This window comes from Onychostruthus taczanowskii, unplaced genomic scaffold (assembly GCF_017590055.1).
Source record: "Onychostruthus taczanowskii isolate IOZ18803 unplaced genomic scaffold, ASM1759005v1 scaffold101, whole genome shotgun sequence".
In the NCBI taxonomy this organism is placed as follows: Eukaryota; Metazoa; Chordata; class Aves; order Passeriformes; family Passeridae; genus Onychostruthus; species Onychostruthus taczanowskii.
Window position 1 is genome coordinate 389501 of NW_024496638.1, and position 23409 is coordinate 412909.

The following is a 23409-nucleotide window of genomic DNA, read 5'->3' on the forward strand; positions in this document are numbered from 1 at the left end:
TGGATGGAAGCAGCCAAAAGACAACAGGACCTCTCCAAAATTCCCTCTTTGTCAATGATCCTTCCAATGACCTCCATCACACTCAGAATTTTCAGACAATTCCTGCCACAGAGCTGAAAGCACAACTGTCACATCCAAAGTGTCACATCCCAAGTGATGCTCCAGGCTGAACTCATGACAGGATGCATATTTCTCCACATGACCCAACACACAGACACCCTGAAATCCTGATCACCACACAAGAGGCTGTAGGAAAAGGCAGCATTTTCCTGCTCCTGGAGTGCCTGGGGACACTGGATAGCAGAGGGTGGCACTGGATGGGCTGATCAAGGTGGCATGCCTGCAAGTCTGGATGAGAAAACGCCACGTTCTGACCATGGGGAGCACAGACCAAAGTGCCTCTTTCCCAGCTTGGCCAGATCCCAGCTCCATCAATGACCTTACCTGGTGACACAAGGGCAAAAGTACCTGCTGCAGACTGGTGGTCCCAGGTAGAAGTTTTAGCTAGAGATGTCTTAAGCCCTTCTCAGGCTTTACAAGCCAACTTCTACTGGCCACTTCCATCACCTCTATGGAAAATGGGTTTTGGAAGTAGAGCTTTGCTGTAGTTGGACAAACTTGTCCCACTTTCCCGAGTCACTGCAGGCTGTGACTAAGGATCTTGATGCCTTGAGGATGCCAGTCCAGAGGGATAGAGTCCTGCAGCTCAGGATACTTCCAAACCTCCAAGGACAGCCAGCTTTAAGGAGCAAATCCTCAGGGAAGTTGTCTGGGACCACAAAGGCTGTCACCTGCAGCTCATCTGCGAGGTACAATTGGACACAGGGGCCTGGTCACACCAAAACCACAGGCTCACCTTTACTACCTCCAGAACATGAACAGATTCTTTGATCAGGTCTCGAACTACAACTGAACACCAACAACCTTTAAGGCTCTGCCTTCAAAACACCCAACACCAGCCTCCTTTCGTCAGCCCAAGGGTGAAACACAGGGCCCACAACTCAGGTCCTCCAGAGCACCACACAGGGCTCAGAAATACACACTTCATATTCTCAAAGGTCACAGCACACACAGGATGCCTGAACAGCCACAGAAAACCAGAAATTCAGCCTCTAACAGCACCCAGAGTCTTTCAACCAAGACCCCAGAGCCACACCCTCTGCTCCAAGCACTGCAGAGCTCTGGATTTACCCGAACATCTCACAAAAAAACATCAGGAGACAGCACTTGGAAATAAAAACAATGGCAAAGACAAGTACACACGCATGGCTGCATCTGGATGTCAGCTTTGGTACAGGCAAGCAGCTGTACAGATCACCAACAGCATGGAGGGGAGCAGAAGGTAACTTTTTAGGGACTAGAATGGGTTTCTGGGGATAGAGTGAAGCTGACGTTCCCACTTCTGTGCTGAAACACCAAAGCTCATTGGCTCAGCTCAACAGATGAAGGCAAATAAAATCCAAACAACCCTCACCAGCCCAAAATAACAGACTCTTATAACTCCAGGTCACACCCTGGGCAAACAACTCAAAGGAACAAAGCCAAATCCACCTGGGGCAAGGAAAAGGTTCCAACTGTCACAGAGTCCACAGCCAAAAGTGGAAGTGAACTGCATCAGCCACGAGCACTCCTGCACTGACTGGCCATAAGGGACCCAGCCACCCTCCTGCTTTCCCAACCCCAAATCCCAGGGCAGTCCCTCAGGTGTAACATCAGCCCCACACACAGGAAGAGGATGCCACCAATCCTGCCCCAGGACAGGAGTAGGGTGAGGGTGAAGTTTCCTTGTGGGAAGTGCTTTGCACTCGCTCGGGCCTACCTTGACGTCAGCGATGAGGGCGTCCTCGTCCTCGATGCCGGTGGGAACACACTTCTTGTGCAGAGGGAGCGACTCCAGCTTGTCCACGAGGCAGCGCAGCCCCTCCAGCTCAAACTGGGTCAGGTGCACCTTCCTGCTCTTGCGGGGACTGCCCCCGCTCGGGTCCCAGGCCTGGCCGTTTTGGGAGCCCCGGCTGGAGTCGGAAGAGTCTATGGATGGGGTCTTCTTGAGACCCGGCAGGCTGCTCCGGCAGCTCTTGCCCAGTTCGTCATAGTCCACGTTGGCACCGTTGGCAATGGGGCTGGTGAGAATGGACTTCCTGGTCATGGGGCGCCGGGAATCCTTCCCTGCTGCATCCTCATCGTCCTCCTCCTCCTCCTCCTCTTCCATGTTCACTGAGTCTGAGGAGCTCAGCTCCATATCTGCCATGATGAAGAAACAGGGAGAGCAATCACAGGAAGTGTTCCATGTTTAATGGGATCCCCCCAGTCATGAGGGATGCTGGAGCAACAGATTTGTAGGAGGTGAAAGGAACACAGAAGCTGGAAAACAACAGCTAAACACCCTTCCCATTCCTGGCTTGTCTGTGGGAATGCAGGGCACCAGATACGGAAAAAGGTCCCAGAGAAAGAAACAGCAAATGCCCTAGACTGAATTTCCTGTCCTAGACTTAATTTCATGGAATTGGGTTGGAAGGGACCTGGACTGTCATCTAGCCCAACTCCAGTGCCATAGGCCTGGACATCTTCCATGACATCATGTTGCTTAATGCCCTATTCAACCTCATTTTGCATGGGAAGGCTTGGGATCTCCAGCTGAAGGCTCAGGATCTTGATGCTGCCTTCATGATGTGATAAAGAGGATGTGGACTCGCTCACGATTGTGAGGCTGCTGAGCCCTCCAAGTAACCCTCAAACCCTGTGTGCAGAAGGCCCTGGCCAGCCAGAGATAATTCCTGCCTACAGCACCGTGGTGGCCACTGCAACTTCCCCCCATCTCTTCTGTGTAAGGCTCTGAACTGGTGGTTTCTGGTTTCACAGCTCTGAGGAACCTGGGCTGCTGCAGGGCCAGAGGAGGAAGCAGAAGTCTGGCTGGTTGTAACTTCAACGCCCAAATAATCCCCACGCAGCCCTCCCCTGCCTGGCACACTGCTGAGCCAGTGCCCCAGCAGGAGGGTGTAAGAAGCCAGTTGGATAAGGGTAAGGAAGGAATAGGGGCTGGACTTACCCATGCTGAGGGATTCCTTCTGGAAGTCCTTGGTCAGGTGGGAGCGGCTGGTGATGCAGTACACGTAACGCTCCAGCACGTACCAACACATCTCGTAATAGAAGGGATAACGAAATTTATTTGGGACCTGCAAAACAGGCAAGAGGATCTGTCAGGCCTCCTTTCCACTGCTGCTCTCAGATGACAGATGCCACAGCAGGTGTGGCCCAGGGTCCAGCACGGTCCCACACAGGTCCTTACCCGTGTGCGGTCCTCGATGCTGTAGATCCGGAGCTGCATAGGGATGTTGAAGCTGTGTAAGAAGTTGCCACCAAAAACCAGCGTGTCCATGGGAGTGTACACAGCATGGATCCAACCTTGGGGAGAAAGTAGAGTTGGAAGAATCCTTCTGATCCACCTTGCATAGCTTTATGCCACCCTGGTGTCATCCTAGATTGTTTCCTAGTTGCGTTAGGCCTAGCACCAAGGGAAACAGCCTTCTGAAGTCTGTCCCAACACTCTAAACACCTTCAAAATAACTCAAGTTCCACTCCTTATCTCCAAGGCTAAGCAATCCAGCCAAGTCCAACATCTGGGGAATTCCAGCATGGGTTTCCTTAAGGCAAAGCCACTCAGTTCAGAAGAAGTGTCAGTTGTGATAACAGACTCAAATGAGTGAGTTGTGCAATCCCTGGTGTTTTCTGTTCCTGGTCCTGCTGTACACCACAGCTCTGCAGCGGTGTCACAAGACACCCAGGAAGCAGAGGAGCTGCCTTGGGCCAGCCTCTCCTGAACCTACACTGCTCCATGTGTCAACAGGACAGGATCTGGGAAAGCCTCCTTTAATAATTAATCAAATGTGATATGAACCAGCCACAGCTTTCCTAACACTTGGGGCTGGATCCACAATGCCATCACAGGCATGTTTTGGGAGGTGGCAAAAGAGGACAGAGCCACATCACATCTCCCTCTCCCAGTGACTCATGAGGAAGGTAAATCCTGCCAGTGTCCCAGGAGTTCCAGTGCTGCCACAATCCTGGCCAAGGCCAGGATGCCCCTGCCCACCCTGAGGGTACCTGAGGGGATGACAAATGTGTAGCCCTGCTTGAGCTCGATGCGCTGGCATTCTGACACTCTGTCCCCAAGGAAAATGTCTCCCTGCTTCCCTGAGAGAAGCCAGTTTTCATAGAGCTCCAGGTTCTGGGGCGTGGGAGGGATCAGCCAGAAGATCTGCAAATAAAGACAACACACTCATGTAAGTCATCACATAATCAACAGCTATGGCTTCTTCCCAACATCTGAATCTCTTACTCGCCCCTCTCCCTGAGAACTTCCCAGCAAAATGACTGCAACAGCTGCCCCCCTCAAGAGCACAAGCCAGGTCTTTCCCAGCCTGACACACTGAGTGTTAGAGGTAGCCTGAGCCTGGGATGCTTTTTAAGCTACGATTTACATCAGTGTCAAGAGATACAGAGCCCAGGAAAGCCACCAGAGTGACAAGGAGATTTATGAGTTTGATTTACCATGTTAGAGCTACACCTGAACTAGGGATTGGCACCTGTCTGGCTACATGCAATATAGTAAGTTTAGGGTGGAAAATACTTCAATTTCCTGTCTGGGACCTGCATCCTCAAGGATTTACACAAAAACAGACCAACAGCCACTTTCCTAAAGCACCTATAGCTGTCCTCATAGGTACAGTCCTACCTTTCCCCCTCGGTGGATGTGGTACCACACAGAAGTGCCACCAAAGTCCACGTGGAAATCTGTGTAGCAGCCCTTGACACTCATCAAACAGTATCTGGGGGAAAACAAGATGACAAGGTGAAAATGAATGGTGATCCACACTTTGGAGCAGATATGACATTCCAAGGGAATGGGTCCCCCAAACCAAGGCCAAATGGCTCAGAGCAGTGTCACAAGCCACCCAGCCCCTTTTCCACACAGCTAAAGCCAGTTCAATAAGTGACTGTAGTGACTTACAAGTGTCACCCACAAAAATAAGCTGGGAGACTGATCCTCCCCCTTCCCCTTGGTACACACTGCTGCTCCTGTGGGCACTCTTCCTGCAGGAGATTGTTTGCTGCCTGCCACAGCTCATGAATTCACTTACTTCTGCACCTTTGGATACTGCATCTCCAGGATGGCATTGGTAGACTCTGTCTGACTTTCCTTTAAGTGCCTGGGCCACATGTTATCAACCCAGTCAATCAAATCCACCTACAGCAGAAAGGTAGGAGATGTGAGCAGAGAAAAAAGGGACACAGCAAAACCTTTTGCTACCCCAGGCTGGCAAATCCCTTTTTGGTCCTTCCCCACACCCAGAAACTTTCCCAGTGCTACTGGGACAGTCCTACACACAAAGCACTTATGATCAGGTGTTCAGATGCCAGCTCTGGACTTCCATAAAAAATATGCCAGACAGTATCTCCTAGAGGTGAGATTCAATTCCCTAAACTTCAGGAGAGCCAGAGATGTCAAGGTTCCCTCTGTAGTTAACAGCTTCCCTCTGTAGTTAACAGCTGGCCCCACACAGCTGCCACTTCCACTCTGCTGACTGCAGAGGTAGTTTGAGATGGTCATCCCATCCATCCCACCTCCCACAACTCATCTTCCCAGCACAAAACAGCTTCCTGCCCCTCTTCCAGCACACCTCCAGCATGGCCTCCTCTGCCCTCAGAGATTTCAGCATTTTCCATCAGAAGCCCTCCCTGCCACACTGCAGAGTTCAGACTTCCATGCTGACAGCCAATGGAAAGGCTATCTCTCCAGAGAGTGATGTGCCAAGGACTTGGCCATGGTCACCACAGCTCAACTAGGAGATCAGTTCCAGCAGCTTCCAGACATATATCCCTGCTGAGCCCATGCATGTTCCGAGCAGCCCCTCCTCTTCCACCACATCCCAATGCCAGGCTGGCACCTCACCTCCAGATTTCCAGGGAAAGCAGATCCCTGCATGAGGAAGAGCCCCACTCACCGTAGCAGGTCTCTGCACCAGGTTCTCCAGTTTGGTGTGGCTGAACTCCAGGCTGATGACGTTGTAGAGTTTCTCCCGCTCCTCCTCTGGCGTTTCGTAGTAGCGCGCCCACTGCGCCATGGACATCTCGATGTCCCGCTGCGTGTTCACATCCATCACATCCACTATCCGTCGGCTCCCTGCCACGGTGACAGGCACATCACTGAACTGTCCCTCTGCACCATGGACTCCAGGAGGTGAGACCCTCAAAGACCCCAAGCACACAAGTGAGTGCAGAGGGGCTCCGGACACTTACCCACACACAGCCGCACATCGTTCACGCTGAAGTCCGGATCCGGCATCCTGTGGGACAAACATCTGGCTAAAAAGACCACCAAGTGCTTCTGGCTGCACTCTGTGACCCAGGAATTGGCACCCTGAAGGTACATCTGTGCTGCTTTGGTGTTGGAGAAGGCCATGGAAGAGGATCTCTGGGGGCACAGGACTGGGTGAAACACTAGAACAAACTTCTGGCTCGGGAAGCAGGCTTGGGAAGAGGATGTACCATCTCCAGAGCTGCTGTACAGTGACTTCTAGCAAAGGAGCCAGGAGGCCTTGAACTAAGCAATCCCAGCTCTCATTTTAAAGGCTGCCTGTGTGAGTTATCCCAATCCAAAGGCACGGCCGGAGCAGGACACGCAGTATATTCCACTGACACAGCAGAACCACTCCAATGTTTGTACTGGCACCCTTCTCTGTACAAACACTGCTGTCACAGGCAGAGCAGGCTGGCAGCCATTCGAGCAACTCTTGACCCAGAGAAATATCCAAAAGCTCAGGAGAAATCCAGTTTCTGTCACACTGTAATGTCCAGTATTAAATCTCTACCCTCCCAAGTCACCCAGCAGTTAGACTGAACCTGGCATGACTTCGTACCCAATTCACCCCAGCAAAGAACGTCCTGCATTGGATGAGATGTCACTCATCTGTTCACAGCCTTGGAACCTCAGTCACCCAGCAGTTAGACTGAACCTGGCATGACTTCGTACCCAATTCACCCCAGCAAAGAACATCCTGCATTGGATGAGATGTCACCATCTGTTCACAACCATGGAACCTCGTGGCTGAGGGACTTTGGAGCACTGCAGCTGGTACTAGCTCTGAAAGTTTGCGAGGGGTCATTTGTTCCTCTAATCAATCCCAAAAACTCTGACCCAGTTTACATTTAGAGCTGCAAACCTCAATGGATGTATTGCAGCAAGAGAGGCAGACAGCAGCTCAGAAGTTTGGAAAATCAGGTTGGAATTCTGGAAAATGCCAGAAATACTACAAATTGTTTGACTCTCTGGCAATAGATGCCTAGGAAAGAAACCCAGCCAGACGTTGCATCAGAGCAGCAGTGGGACTTTCCAGACATTTGGTGGAATTCTGATCACCTACAGCCAATTCAGTTCTCTCATTTTCGGTCCAAACAGACTAGGAAGAACAGGATAACTGAGCTGGAAGGTATTTCTCTCTGCCCATTGCACATAAAGAACAGCGTGGACACAACAGTAAAATTAGCCTGGCAGAGCCAGGAGCAGATCCCACACAGTGTGGAGAGATGAAGGAACTGGGCCAGTCACCCACCACTCCGTGCTCCCAGCACTTACTTTATCCCCAGGCCGTCCGAGCTCCTGAAGATGAGCGGGTCCCTCAGGCCACCCCGCTGGATGTATTCAACTGTGAAGTCTGGTGTGGGGAGACAGAAAAGGGAAGGTTTAGGAGAAACTCCTTCAGAGTATTATAGACATGCTCAGGTTGAAAAGGCTCTCTGTAGATCCCTAGTCCAACCCTGCTCCTCACTTTTCTACACTTTTTCAGAAATCCTGAACTCCTTTGCAGCAGTTCTGAGTGGCAGCAGGGTGTGTGCTGCTGACAAGCCTCAGACAGGGCCCCTAAGGAGGGTTTGCTCCAACAGGCTGCTCCTGACAGGTGAACACCCTGGATTTTGGTGCTCACTTCCTTAGGAAGCTCAGAGCCAAGCAAGAGATGCCTTGCAGAAGCGCTCCTCCCTCCCAGTAAATCCTCATGAGGGGCTGTGTGATGAAAAGCCATCCCACGGAGCCGTGTGCGTGCTGAAAGGAAGGGGAGACATCCCACACAGTCCTTGAATTAAGGATCTGGTAGACACGTGGCTGCAATTACAGGTGCTGACCCAGGCAAACCCTCCCATTCCTGGCTGCCACGTGTCCCAGCAAGCTGCAGACCAGCTCCGTGCTCTCTGGAGCGAACAGCTTCCATGCCATTCCCACACACACTCCCTGGGACCAGCAGACCCAAGACAAACCTTTGCCTTCCATGAAGACCACGAAAGTGGAGTTGAACTTGTTGGTGGACAGCTTTTCCTCGAGGTCAAACGTCCTCTTCCCTTCAATCTCATCATCGGAGATGCCGTCGTCCTCGTAACGCCGCCTCATCGTGCCACGCTGAGGGGAGAACACCGGGAAGGGAGAAGTTATGGACCAGGAAGGGAACTTACAGAGCAGGAGGATCAACCTCACCCAACCTAACACAGCTCAGCCACGGCCTCTAGGGGAGCTCAGGTCTGTCCTGAACCCAAAACGTACCACTGAAACATCAGCTTTGCCTGTCCTCCATCCAGATTTGTGCTAATTGGGCTGTATGTGAGACAGATAATCACTCCTAATGAATTCTAACACGGAAATACAGGAGGAGGGGAGAGTTTAGTGTAACAGAGGCAAAGAACAAAGAATCAGTTCCCCACTTTTACAGGTGCATCAGTATTTTGCTGCACTGGAGGTAAAGGCACTTGTGAGTTTCAATCTCTGCCACAACACCAATGATTAAAAAAAAGACTCTTAAGTTTTCATCTTTGGCTGTGCCTGTACACAGAAAGCTGATTTATTCTCTTGCTTGTATGGAGAAGAATAGCAGAGTGCAACAAACACTTTTCTTAGAGGGTCTTGTAAGCACATCTGTATAGGGATTCCTGACAGACATCCTTTTCTGGCATTACTGGATCTGGAAGAAATTACTGTCCCCAGCTGCTGGCCACCTGGCCAGAGAGCAGAGCCCTGCGTGGGAATGCTCCCTAAATCCCCTCAGATAAAAGGCAAACCTGCTCTGAATTAGCCAAGCTGCCTTCCCCTAATTAGGGATGTTCCCATTATCAAGCGTGCACACCAACTGCTGGGCCAGCAGACAGCCAGGATGGGGCAGGAGGTGACACAGCTGGTGGCACCTGCCTGCAGTAGGGAGGGGCAGTGTCACATCCCCAGCAACACCACCAGAACCAGCCTGCAATAACCTCACTGGAGAAAGAGGAATGAACTCCTTCATACAGAAGTACTGCTTTAAATAATTTTTTTTAGATTAATTAGATGAACCAGTGCAGGAGCACGTAGGGACACACAAAAAAAGGCTTTTCCCCCACCCCCTCCAACATTTAATTTTAACTCCCAGTTTCAAGCAGGCTGATGGATGCACAAGGAGTTCCCCTGCCATCACGACAGAGTCACTCACCCATTGTTAACAGCCCATTGACGGTGCTCAGCTTCCCAACCTCCTTACCAAAAACCTGAGTGACTGGGACACAAAACACCTCATCAGCCAGGCACGAACAATTGGCTGCTCCTGAATGGGGCACTTCAGGCAGAGTCTTCAGGATCCTGCAACCAGGGTCTGTCCAATGGCCCCGAGGATTAAACAATTTGGAAAAGGGCTGCTGTTCTTTGTCTTAAGCCATCCACTAAAGAGGAGTGGGATCTCCCCGTTTTTAACAACACAAAAGCTCACTCTGCTTATGGGTTTTTACAGAGATACTTGTATAAAGGCAGGAAAGTGCATTTAAAAAGTACGGACATATGGGAGTGGCACCTGGAGTGACCTATTCCTTGGGAACTCGCACAAAACACCCCATCAGCCAGGCACGAACAATTGGCTGCTCCTGAATGGGGCACTTCAGGCAGAGTCTTCAGGATCCTGCAACCAGGGTCTGTCCAATGGCCCCGAGGATTAAACAATTTGGAAAAGGGCTGCTGTTCTTTGTCTTAAGCCATCCACTAAAGAGGAGTGGGATCTCCCCGTTTTTAACAACACAAAAGCTCACTCTGCTTATGGGTTTTTACAGATACTTGTATAAAGGCAGGAAAGTGCATTTAAAAAGTACGGACATATGGGAGTGGCACCAGCATAAGTGACCTATTCCTTGGGAACTCTTGGATTTTCACACTGCTAAAGCTGGGCTGCACTCACCAAAAACTGGAACTCTCAAATGTTCGCTCTGCCTTTAAACCGGCCCTTCCAAGGGGATGCATCAGAACTTGAAGTTTGAGATATGGAGGTGTTATGACTGTTTTATAATGGATGATTAGCCCACCTCATAAAGCTCTTATCCTTAAAAACCATGGAATCCATGAATCCTGCACGGTACTCAGCTTTAAATGAGGGTACAGTACAGAGCAGAGAGGGGTCTGCCCTGAGCAGGATTTAGGGACAATAAGCAAACCTCAAACTCAGCTTTTCCTGCAGAACCCAGCATTTTGGGGAAAGGCCCACTTCATCCTACTGCTTACAAAACCACACCAGGGAAGTTCAAGGCACACCTATGCCAGGTAAGGATGCGAATCACCTTCCAGCATGACCAACGTTTCACTCTTCCCAATCCGAAGCAATTCTAGGACTACAGATCCCAGCAGGCAGCTCTCTGTCAGACAGAGGATGTGCACAAAGCAGAGGAGGATTCTGCAGTCCCTGGTCTCACCTGCCTTGGCATCAAGTGGGTCCTGCTCACTGCAGGATCAGGTTGCTTTGTGACCTGCTCCCTTACTCCAGACACTCACTTTTAGGGGGAAAAGCAGCTCCTTTGCCTCTGCTGGATTCAAAACCTCACCTTTTGGGAGGAAAAGCTTTGGCATAGAAAATCTGGCAAGAAGAGGCTATGTCCAAACCAATCCCTTAATAGATTGTATTTGACTCCCTTGGCTACTCTTAACCAGGAGCAGGGTTACTGCACTGGGCTGGAACTCAGGTGAGTCCCATTTGAGGACAAACCTTGGGATATCCAGGCTAGAATGCAGCTCCAGCCACAGGCACGGTGACCAGGCATTGTCTGTCCTTCTGCAAGTGGCACCAAGCCAGGCTCTGGGGATTGTGCAGAGCAGCTCATTCAACAGAAATGTGACCACGTAGCTGGGCCTGATTTGGATCCTATTGGTGCCATGGGTAGATCCTGGAGAAGCACCATGGGATCAGGGCCCTGCTCAGACTTTTCCCAGATCTCCTTCACAACACAGCCTCCAAAGCAAACAGGTTGGAACCTTCAACCCAAACCACTCCATGATAAGGCAGCCACACCACAGAAGTGCAAACACCAGGAAACAGGCAGGAACACCTTAAACTTGAATCCCTTTGCAATGAGGAAACAGGGATGCAAAACACAGAAGGAAGGGGATTGTGTCCTCCAGCCAAGCAAATTCCAAAGTCTATTGCTCCTGTCATCAGCAAAGCGTCAGCCACAAACCCCCTCCAGCTCCCAGGCAGATCAGCTTCGCCTGTTCCCCTGGGCAGGGAAGAGTCCGGCCTTCTAATTGGCCCAGCATGAGGAGAGCAGGATCCCAGCCGTGGCTGAGGACCCAAAAGCACAATGCAAACAGCTCCCATCCCATCGGACCCAGCCGGGGCCACACTGCTTTCAAGTCATTGTTGTCTTGGGAGGGTGGGGAAAAACAATATTTCAGGGGCCCAGAGCAGGCAGGAGGAAGGAAAGGCTTCTGTGCTTCCAGGCATGCGTTATGGGAGAGGCAGCATCTGCGGGAGTCTTCCCCTCCTGGAGTCTGCAGCTTCCTCATGGCACAGTGACACAAACCACAGACCCCATGTCCCCGAAGTGGGTCTCTGTACGAGGACAGATGTGCTCAGTGGATGCTCCAAAATCCCTTTTCTTCTGATGTGCCACACAGGAAATTGCTGCCTGGATAAACAACTGGTTACATGTGACACCTGCAAAGCCATGACAAGCTAATGCCAACCTTACCTTGCCAATATTGAACACACAGAGCTGTGCCAATCCTTCTGACAGCACCAAGTTTGACTTCTTCCCAGGAAGAGCTGGCTACCCTTGTCCCACAGCCTGTGCTAGGGACAGGGCTTGGCTGAGTATCTCTTCCCAGCACATTCCTACAGCCTATCCAGAGAACATCAGCAACTCACAGTCCTGGACTCTTAGACTAGAACTGCTTCTTCCTGGGAGTGACTCCACTATTAGGAGACCTTCCAGTATCAACCAGCTCAGCCAGGGACAGACAGCTTCCCAAAATGAGATCAGCAGATGTCCCCAGAACTGCCACCTGTGACAATGTTCTGGGTGAAGTTCAGCTCCAGTGAAGCAAGGGCACAGAGTCAGGCACATTACATTATCTGTAGGACAACCTCAGCATTCAGTATTAAGCAGCAATATTTAAATATTACTTTGTTTTGCCAGCTTTCTCTTAGGATTCAGGCATTTTTCATCCTGCTGAGAGTTTTACTAAGGAAGAACTGACAAGTGGTCCAAACCTTTTCTTTCTGTGTCAGGCAGGGTCAAGATAAAGGCACTTCATTCATCCTCCAAGATCAGACAGCCAGCAATTCCCACCTAAGACAGCTGTCCTTCACCATTTCTTTCTGACCCTCCTGGGTACCATTCAATTAATGGAGGGAATAGGAAGCATGGATATTAATCCTGCTGACAGCTATCCCTTCTATTCTGATTATTTCACCTGCATTCTCCTTCATCCAAGGATTCCAGGGAAAGCACCTAATGAATCTCCACAGTGGCACTCTCCAAAATCCTTCCTTGGAAACCTCTTTCCATCAGCAAGTGCTGCCTCCATGGAGCACAGCTCCTTCTAACAGCAAAGGAGCTGACAGTCAGCTGAAGAGAGCCAGAAAACTCCTCTCCTGTGAGGTTTTTTTTGAGGGAAGAACGAGTACAAGGTCACATTTGAAAAAAAGAACAAGCCGTCCTTTTGCTGAAAGAGCCTCATGCAGTTAAAGAGTGAAACCGACACACACACACCACAGTATTTTAGTCACTTCCTGTCCTGTCTGCTGCCATCCCCTCCCTCAGCTCCATCTCCCAGCCACCAGGAACCTCTTCCTGCTATGCCACAGCTCCTTCCCCCTCAGGAGACCAGAGCACCCCTCTCACTTTTCCTCTCCCTCTGCTTGCTGTCTTTCCAGAGCAGCTTGCCCGTGTGAAGCCTCCCACAACTCTCTTCTACTCCTTTGACATGAAGAAAGCAGAAAGTTTCACCTCCATTTCCAATCCCAAAATCCCCTTGTTGCAGGTTTTAACTTTTCCCTGGCTCTCAGTGTATCCATAGAACAGTGTGATCGACCAGTGCATTTCTTCATTACCCCATCCCTTTGCAGGTTTACTCTGCTGAAATGCACCCAAATTGATAGTAAATCAACCAGCTCAACTCTCCTCAGTTAAGGAATTTAACTTCTCACATATTTTTATAGCAAACAACTGTGGCTCTTGCCTAGATAAATCCAGACCTGCAACATTTGAATCTCTCAAAGGGTGTTCTGATCTCCAGCGAGTACCTGTGGCAAGTCCAGAATTCTGCCTCTGAGACCTTGTGCAGAGAATCCCCAGCAATTTTAGCAGTGGCAAAGTGGGAAGAACAACATCCATTTCTCCAGGAAGACACAAGGCAGCCTGACAGGAGGATGGACAAGCAGGGAAGCAGCCAGGCTGTGATCAGACAGAGCCAGGGCACAGCAGGTGCCAATGCCAGAATATGCAGGGAAGATCCTCCCTTGCCAGTGTTTCCAGATAGAGTGTGAAGAACCAAGGCACCACGATTATGACACCCAGTCAGCAGCCTGCCAGGTCACTGCTTATCTTAAGCACAAGAGCTTTTCCTCTCTATATCCCTCTCCCCTCCAAGCCTGCACCTCCCACTTCAGCTCCTGGGCTGGGCTCTATGTCTGGAGCACCAGCACAGCACAGCGGCAGCAGGTTCCTGCCCTCTGTGCCTCTCCCACCTTCAATCCTGGACTCCCCGCTTCCCCAGATATGGGAGGCACCTCTTAGGATCTAAAGAACAGGCACAATCCCCTCGAGAGACCCAGGACAAGAGGAACCACTGAGCTTAACTCCGGTTTAATGCCCCTCACCGCCTCCCATTCCTCTCAAGAGCTGGAGTGCTGAATGGGTGTATCCCAGGTGGCACATCCCTGGACAAAGACAGACTCAAAGCACCAGGCTGAGGAGCAAACAGGATCTACACAAAACTGGAGCCCTTCCAGGCTTCCCAGCTCCAGGAGGGATTCCTATCACGAGCAAGGCTGGCAGCAATTCAGAATGACCGGGGAGAACGCTTTGGTTTGCACTTTTGGGTTACAAAATTGAATGTACACGAGGAGTAATTGAGGAATTGGAGCAAGGCAGGTGGGGAGGGAGCATGGAGGGGCCAAGCAGAGCTCCACAGCTGCTCCCAAACCTCACACTGACCAGCCACAGCAGCAAAACCGCCAGGCAGAGGAACATGCAAGACCAGATCACAGATGGGCAGCTCTGGCAGCAGTCCCAAAAAGGAAGCGCTGCTCCTACGAAAGGATACAGCTCCTCACTCCAGTCACCTGCAGCCTCTGTCACACACAGCCACTGTCCCAAAGGGCTTCGATGGCACTGCTAACCCCCAGACTGCCCATTTCCACCACCAGCCACTGCACTGGGAGAAATCCTGCCTGGATTCCATGCAAGCCAGGAGAAGCTCTTGAAGGACCATCAAACACTCCACACCATTTCAAGGCTGAACACTGACCCTCAGTGCTAAAAGCTATCCTTTGGCATTCAGCCCTCTCATTTCTGAAGAAGACCGAGGAAACCCCTTGAATCACATCCCACCCCTTCCCACTCAGAAGAAATCCAAGGAAACAACCCTGTGTGCAGCCCTTTCCCTGTCAAGTGTCCCCAGCACGTTCCCTATGCAGTGAGGTAGATGAGCAGTACCAGCACTGCTCCTCCTTTTGCTTTTTGCAGGAAGGCAAGAGAATCCCCCCATCACCCCCAAATGGAACAAAATAGACCAAACTGCTCCAAAAAAGGCTGGCTTGAAAATGATACACAATTAACCCATATTCCCACCACTAAGCCCCACACAGAACAGGAGGCAGAGACCCAGGACAAGGGACAGACAGAGCCATATGCACTCAGAGGTGCAGCTGATGCAGCAGTAGCAGGCCAGCCCTGAGTGACTTCACTCCTTGCTGGGGACCTGTGTCTCCAGCACACAGAGATCACAGGGCTAGCTTGGATTTTTTTGTAATTTTTTTTTTTGTTACTGAGAGAAGTGCTCACCCTCTGAATTTCTCAGTGTTCCAATCCAGCTCTTCCAAAACCTGTTGCCAGTTCTGTCCCATCACCCAGCCTGAGAGAAGCTGGACCACAGGAGGACTGGAATAACAAAAACGCAGGAAGCTTTGAGGTTTGCACTGCAATTCCTGCTCAGCTGACACTGTTTTTTAAAGGGAACAGCAGCAGGCTGGCTGCATTGCAGGCTATGGGGCTGAGGATGCTCAGGGAGAGAGAAAACAGCCCAGGGCCATTGGGAAGAATATGGACAATGTGGGAATCCAGCTACTAGGAAGGATATTTCCTCTGGACTCTGTGCTGTTACACCATCCCTGCACACACTCCCTCCCCCCTCTCCTCCATAAGGAGCCCAGCACTCGTCCCTTCCTTACTCCAAATGGGGCAAAGGGGCTCAGTGACACATGGAAATATTTATGCACAGCAAATTAAAGACACTGAGGCAGCCTGACCTTAAGGGAGCATGCACTGCCAGCCCTCTCCTTTCCACTTCCAGCTGCCTCAGCTCTATCCCAAGATTACAGCTTCCAGGAGCCAGGGGTACGTGGAAGAACAAGGAGGACTTTTCTCAAGTGGTATTTTCTCCCAGACTCTGTCAGGACTGGCTAAAACACAACAGGATTGTGCACTCACCTCCCAGCCCTGAGGACCGGCATGAACAAAGCTCACAGAGCCTCCTCCTTGACCTAAAAGGGTGTGTGGAGGCAGCATGTACAGAGCTAAAACATGGAAAATCCACCACCCTGCAACCCTGAGCAGATCTCAGCTGAAAAACTTCTCTGGTTCAAGTTCCTGGAACTTCCAGAGAGATTCAGAATCCCTGGAAAGCCAGCACATTGCTGTTTACTCCCAGTGCTGTTGCTACAGCAACAGAGATGCACAAGCATGGACACAGAACTCCTGTCCAACAGCTCCACCTCCTCTCCCCCCATCATGGATTCCCAGGATACACTCTGTCACCAGGTTCACCTGAACCACCTCAAGTGGCAGAAAGCAACACCCACAGCCAGCTATGGATGTTCCCCACCTGGAACTGGGAGCAGAAGTAAACAAGGAGCATCAGCAGCACAGGAAGGGCAGGCCACTGTGGAACAGGAGGAACAACACCAAAGTTCCTCACAGCCCCCTAAAGGCTCAGCCATCATTTCCTCCTCTGCAAACAGCAACGCTCTCCCCTCAGCAGCAGCACCAGAGATGTCATCCTGAAGGGAATTGCTTCCTTTATGTATTTTCAGAGGACAAGATTATTGCAGCACCTTGTTTCTCCACCTTCTGAGCATATCACCATTTTTCCCACATGTGCCCTTCCTCTGCCAAACCCAGCCAGTGACCTGTAAATTTGGATGGTTTCTGACATAACTAAAAAGGCACTGGGGGCACAGAGACTGCCCTCCTGACTTGTCAGTGTCACCTCCAGTCGGGATAACCCTGGGAAAACTTATTCCTGCTTATTACAGGAACATAAATGAAGCCTGCAGAGATTGTTTGGTAACTCACAGGTAACTTGAAGTGCTTCTGAGGTGTTTGGCTCCTTGCTTAGTCAGCACTGCAGCTTCCAGGACACACTCAGGCTTGGGACAGTAAGAATCCAGCTGATATTTACCTCCTGCATCCCTCTCTGCTGACAGGGAACAGCATCCACTTGGTTTCAGGGACGTATTCTCCCAGGGACCAGCACAGTCATGCATCTGGCAGGATCTAAATGCTCACAGGGCTTTCTAAAGCTTTCCAAGAATAGCCTTCAGTTGCTGCTAGCTTCCACCAAAGCCCTGCCCAGACCCAATCTGCACAGCCTCTGAATTATTTAGAACTCATTTATTACACCTGGGTCATTTGGAATGACTCATTTGTAGTGCCTCCAGTTTGAGGCCTGTGGGAGAGATTAATTACCCCCCTTGCCCAGGTCCTGTCTAGACTGGGCAGTTGAGGTGTGTCCAGCAGACCAGGGACATTTGGCCAGGCTGGGTTTCACACAGGGCACAGAGGAACTCCAAGAAGGAGCTTTGCTTAACAGGAATTGCCAGTGTCACATTTCAAACATGGGGAAGAGGGAGCAGGTGACGTAAAAACACCCAAATTCTCACTCAGCACCTGGGGCTCATCGCATGCTCAGTGTCTGCAGGGAGCAACAGAGGCAGGGTCACCCCATGTGAGTCCCAAATCAGAGGGAGCAGCCCTGGGAAAGCCAGTATGCAGCAGGACTGGCCTTTACCACCCCCCAATAGCTGGGGGTGACAAACACCAGCAATCTCCAGGGATCATTACCTGGCAGTCAGCAGCTTTACAGGAGAAACCAGAACTTGGGCTGAACCCGATGGGATTGCTCCTTGCATCCCACCACTGGGATACTGTGAAACACTCAAGATGGAGCAACACAGGGAAAGTAGGAAGCTGCATCCTCCTCTTTCCTATCTTACCTGACACAGGAGCCCACAGCCTGCTCCCCGTGATCTCTCTCTCTCAGCTTTGAGGCCATTTATCCCTCAATTTATTCCTATCCTGTGAGAAAAACTGTCACAAGTGTCCTGTCAATATGTGTGGGCCTTCCTGGCCCCACGACTTGTGTCCTGAACTATCACCCCATCCATCCTGCAGAAAGGATACAAACAAGTTGGAAACCACAAGATTCCAGCTGCTGGGACTCTAGGCACTGGTCAGAGCCAGCAGTGCCATCCCTCAGGCATGGGCTGAGCTGGGATCACTCCACAGCACGCAGGACTGCAAGAAAAACCTTGTCCTGCACAGTCCCCAGGCTTCATCCCCCAGCTGATGGCTCCACATGCTGCAAAGCCCATCTGAACTCTCTCAGGGGATAGCGTGGACACCGACATGTCAGGGCAGGTTTGGTAACTGCTGTTTACAGGAGAGGCCTCTGGCTTCTGGCTGGTGGGGACAGGCAGAGCCTCCTCTCAAATTTCACACAAGGATCTGACCAGAGGGCAGGGCAGTGCTAAGGCAGGACACAGACTGCCTCAGACCATGGGACAGAGCACTTCAGGGCCCAGCTCCCCTCTCACCTCCCTTATTCTCCAGCACACACAGCACTTTGGTCTCCTGCTCCACGAGCCCATTTCCCTTCATGGGTGTCACAACTCTTCCCACGGCCAAAATAAGGGTGACACTGCACCCAGCCAGGATGGTCACTCGGGCCCAACACCCCAGCAGGAGCTGTGGCTCAGCCCACAGAGCCCCCAGGGAGGGCAAGGCTCCTCCTCGGGCTCTCTCCAGCAGCAGAGCCAGTTTAAGAGGTTCCTACTCCACCCTGTCTCCCCATCTCAGACTTCCAGCCCCGTCAGGTTTGGTCACTATCCCAGCACAGACAACAGCTGGGACTAGATGCCTCCCCCCAGCCAACTTTCATCCAGGCAATTCCCTGAGGCAGCGTTCACCTCAGGGCCATTAGCTCCTGGAGCACTCACTGAGGGAGGGAGAAAACCTCTTCAACCAGCTCTGCCACCCTGGCAATCCTAACTGGGAACCACACCCTGAGATACAGACTGCAGGGAAGGCTGTGATGAGCAGGATTTGTCCTTTGGATAATGGCACTCCCCTGCTGTGCTCCCAAGTCATTCTGAAGTGATCCAGCGCTGCTGCCCTTCATTTCTCACCCTGAAGATTGTCACTGCAAGCGCATGGCAGCACTGTGGTAATGTGCTAATCCCAGCTTGCAATTCACAGGGCCTTGCTAGTCTCAGTTCACAGCACAGGCCTGCCAAAGTGAGCCCTGGAGCAGGCAGGAGGTGAGATTTCCTCACACTTCCAGCACCCAGGAATATGGCAGGACTGCTCTGCAGAAGGGCAGGCAGCCTCTGTGAGCAGCAGACCAATGGCTCTTTTTCTCCAGAGCCTTTAAGCAGTCCAGGCTCCCCGTGGGGAGCCCAACAGCCTGGTGTGACACGGGCTGGGTGCAACCACCCAGTGACAGCCAGCAAAGATTTCCAAGTCTCAGAGAGGGACCGTGGCATTGTTAGTGCCAGGGCTGGACTGTCACTCAGGCTCAGGACACAATAGAGCATTTCAGCTCCTCGGTTGAGGGCCTGCAAAACACACAACTCCAGCTTGAAGTGCTGCAAGAAAATGCCCAAGCCCCAGGAACTGCCTCGTTATGGAGCTGGGCAGAACAACACTCACACAGGATTAGCAGCAAACTACTCCACAGCGCCTGCAAGTCCCACCTCCACTGCTCCCAGTCTCTGGGCAAAGAGCATGAATATCCCATAACTTGCTCCTCTGTGTCCTCTCCACACTCAGCATCACCCACTGCCTGTGTGAGCCTCCCAGAGCTCACCAGGACACAGCTTCTCCCACAGATGGTCTTGGATGGGTGCAAGACATCCTCCCAAGATATCCCTGAATCCAGAGCAACTCACCCAGGCCTGTGTTATCCTGGGAGTCGTGGATGCAGAGCCTGAACTAGGAAGAAAGTACATTCAGGGCAGTGCAACCCACCTAATCAAAGTGTCATTGTGCCACACAGGCATGTGTGACCCAGAAGAGAATTCCTGCAGGAACATGACCACAGCTGAAGCAGAGGTGAAATTCTCCTCCAAACCCATATCTTTCAGCAACACTGATAAATTCATTCACAAAACAGACACACATCAGATTTCTGTTGAAGCAGGGGAAGGCAAGATCAGTGCAAACTAAATAAAATAACACAGAACACTCAAGATTTCCTCTATGTCCCAGTAGAAACTAGCCAGGAAAAAGATGCTGTCAGTGTGATTACCTGACACACCAGAGAACAAACTGCCTCTGCCATCTCAGCTGGTACCACCAAACCACACAATTAATTCAGCTCCTTCACCACCATAAACTATTCTGGTTCAGGTTGTTTGGCCGGTAGAACGACTATCACACCTGGATTGGTTTTTTAAAATACATTTATTTTTTGCTAATTGAGCCCCAGTCACACACCAGAAGCACAGCTGACAGCAGCAGAAACACACTGTACCACCAGCTCACTGCTTCCCTACTTGGAACTTCTCATTTAGGCCTACTGACCCAGCTCCCAAGTCCCAGGCATATGTGGGATATTTGAGTAAGTCAAATCATGCTCTACAGAAGAAAAATAATCATCTTTTAAGGGTCCTTCAGCAAGAGAGCATCACTGACACAGTAGGAGCACATAATGAGCTGGAAGTTTCCAGGAAAAGCATGGCAGGAGATAGGATTTAAGCCTCACCCACCACACAGGGGTCATGCCTCCTCCCTGGGCCTCAGGCCAGCACAGACAACACACGCACTTGAGGACACACAAGTCCAGGTGAGCCTCACCCTGCTGCCCATGTGCCTTCCCAAACCCCTTAAGCACAGAGCTCATCAGCCTGCAGGCATTTATCCAGCTTAGCACATTCTGCTGGAGCCCAGCCCACCTGCACCAGGACACCAACTCCTCCTGATTTTTATTTGAGATGATGAGCATTTTTAAACTGACAAGTTCCTGGCTGATAGCCCCCTTCACCTGCCATATCTTTATCCAGATGTTTTGGGTTAGTCTTGGATCACTGCCCACTCAAACCAGCACCTTGAGCTGCATCCTGCACAGCTGTGGGAATAAATGTGTCAGGATGAGGGAGGAGGTGGGACTGCTGCTGATGCCAAATTAAAACATCCACCAAAGCACTTGGGAACTCCCCAGCACTCAGAACTGCTCATCTTGAGGCCAAAGCTTAATGGCAAGAACCACACAGCCTCACATCAAACGATTCCAGAGGAATAAAGGACAAGGATTCACCTTTACGGGCAGCACCTTGAAGGTGAGGGTACAGGTACTGCTGTGACACAGAGAGGGAATCCAACACAGAGCTGCCACTTGCGGGGCTTGCAGCTGCCTCAAAACAGCGTGGGAGACACAGCAGCTTCCCTCCATCCCTGGGATCTCTGGGAATATCACCTCAGACTCTTAAAAGCAGTTGCTCCCAAGCTGTTCCCAGTTACAGCCCAATTCCCAGACCAGTGGATTCATGCAGTCTCAGCACAAACACCAGAGCTCCTGACAGGGCCTGGCTGGGACCTGAATGCTGGAACAGCTCCCTTCAGAAGAAAACACTGGGAAGAGACACAGGCCCAGGAAGCCTGAAGCTGGAGCTGGTTCCCTCAGCTTTCACAGCCACTCAAACCAAGACTGGTAACACACAGTGTTTCAGGTGCTCTGCTTGTCACAGACACACAGAAAAAAACCTTTTGTGACAGAAACTACAATGACACCAGTTTCATGTTGCTATCCCAAAGCTCCTTCCCCAGCTTCAGCCTCCAACCTCTCTTTCCAGAGCTCAGCAGCCAAATTCCCTTCATTAGGGCAAACTCGGTGACACAACAGGAGCCACACAGCCACCTAAACCAAGCCCACACCTCTGTGCAGGCTGCATCCTTCCACCACCAGCCTGTTTGGGCTGTTCAACCCTGCTGCCAGGAAAAGCCCTTCCCTTCTCCAGCTGCAACAGAACCAAGACTGGAACAGGATTGTTTCAAGGCCACTACTGACCAGTCTCTGGCTGTAACGGATCCGTTCTTCCTCGGGCTCCATCTCCGACTCCTCGGAAGAGAGCGAGAAGGACACGCCAGGACTGCTGTCGTCGTCCTCTTCCTCCTTGGAAGCCAGAGGCAAACAGTGAGAAAGGGCACAGGGACACCCACACCCCTCACTTCCCTTCTCCTCTTGGGGCCAACCCCACCCCGCTCTGGGGGCTGAGAGAACCCAGTGGGTGAGCCCACCCCGACTTTTAAGGCTCCTATTTTAACTTAGAATAAATGTCAGGATAAATGACCTCAGCAGCTCTACTGTAACACAACAGGAGCTGCAGGTCTCCCACCCTGGCTCCACACTACCACCAGCAGCTCCTCTGGCCCACAGTGGGACAAAAACCAGGGAAAGTGCTGTCAAACCCTGGCTTCTCCAAAATTAAACGCTGGAGAGCCAACTTCTCCAAACAACACAATCACTGTCCTTGGGATATCCTGTACCGTGGCACCTGGGAGAAACTACAGTGGTACAGGGTATGTCCCATGATCAGGGAAGGCATGTGGGATCTCTCCTACATACAGCACCCAAGCAGGGAAGCAGTTAGGGATCTAACTCCTGGCTGGAGGAGACCTAAATGCTGAGCTCTCCAAATGTGCCACCTTGTGACACCACACACCAACCTGGGAAAACCTCCCAGGGCGTCAGATGGCACCTACACTTTTTTTTTTAAAGGGACAGAAACCAACCGAAGCCTGGATATGGCACGGCTCTTAATCCCCAGCACTATGCCTAAATCAGACCTTCGGGGAGAAGAATCGGGGAATAGGATCGAGGAGGGGGATCCGCCATCCCCCTCGCAGTGTTACAGAACCGCTACGACCACGCAGGGAGAACTCGCTCCATCCTGCTCCTCCCCGACCCCCGGCTTCGACAGCCGAGCGCTCCCAGTCCCGCCAGCACCTTCCCCACCCCTGCCTCCCTTGGAACCACGGCACCAGGACTCCCGGCTCGGCCGAGGGAGGCAGTTTCCCCACACTTGCCGAACTCTGTTTATAAACAGCCGGACAACCGGAGCTCAGCGCGCCGGCCCCGCCGCGGGGGAGGGGGCACTCCCGGCCCGCCGGGCCACCCCAGCCCGCCCCCGCCGGGGCAGCACGGGAGGCGGGAGGGAGGGACGGTCCCCGGGGAGCTGTCAGCCGGCACCCGCCGCCCCCTCCTCAACTTCCCGACGCGGCCTCCCGGGGCCCGGCAAGGGGAGACCCGCCCGCGCCCGCTCCCGCCCGGCCGCGCTCCGCGGCCCCGCACGAACTCGGGGGTCGCCGGTGACCCCGCGGTGCTCACCAGGTCTCTCCTGCGCCTTTGTCCTCTTCTACCGCCGGCACGGGGGGGGGAACAGAACAGACGGTGGAGGAGGAATCCCCCGGTCAGCAGCGATCGCGCCCCGGCCCCGCCGCGCCCCCGGCCCCGTGCTCACCAGGTCTCTCCTGCGCCTTTGTCCTCTTCTACCGCCGGCACGGGGGGGGGAACAGAACAGACGGTGGAGGAGGAATCCCCCGGTCAGCAGCGATCGCGCCCCGGCCCCGCCGCGCCCCCGG

At 52.1% G+C, this 23409-nt stretch overlaps 1 protein-coding gene across 1 annotated transcript in view; it reads right to left on the bottom strand.

Annotated features, from left to right (window-relative positions):
• The window catches only part of KDM2A (lysine demethylase 2A), a 35340-nt gene that overhangs the window by 10453 nt on the left and 1478 nt on the right, over positions 1 to 23409 (bottom strand). Inside the window, exons 2-13 of the mRNA XM_041410947.1 lie at positions 23156 to 23183; positions 21836 to 21940; positions 8311 to 8449; positions 7634 to 7712; positions 6298 to 6344; positions 6003 to 6181; positions 5139 to 5245; positions 4733 to 4826; positions 4102 to 4255; positions 3287 to 3402; positions 3047 to 3173; positions 1820 to 2241 (exon numbers count right to left, since the gene is read on the bottom strand). Coding sequence (XP_041266881.1) covers positions 1820 to 2241; positions 3047 to 3173; positions 3287 to 3402; positions 4102 to 4255; positions 4733 to 4826; positions 5139 to 5245; positions 6003 to 6181; positions 6298 to 6344; positions 7634 to 7712; positions 8311 to 8449; positions 21836 to 21940; positions 23156 to 23183 — 1597 coding nt within the window. The remainder of the gene's footprint in view (positions 1 to 1819; positions 2242 to 3046; positions 3174 to 3286; positions 3403 to 4101; positions 4256 to 4732; positions 4827 to 5138; positions 5246 to 6002; positions 6182 to 6297; positions 6345 to 7633; positions 7713 to 8310; positions 8450 to 21835; positions 21941 to 23155; positions 23184 to 23409) is intronic.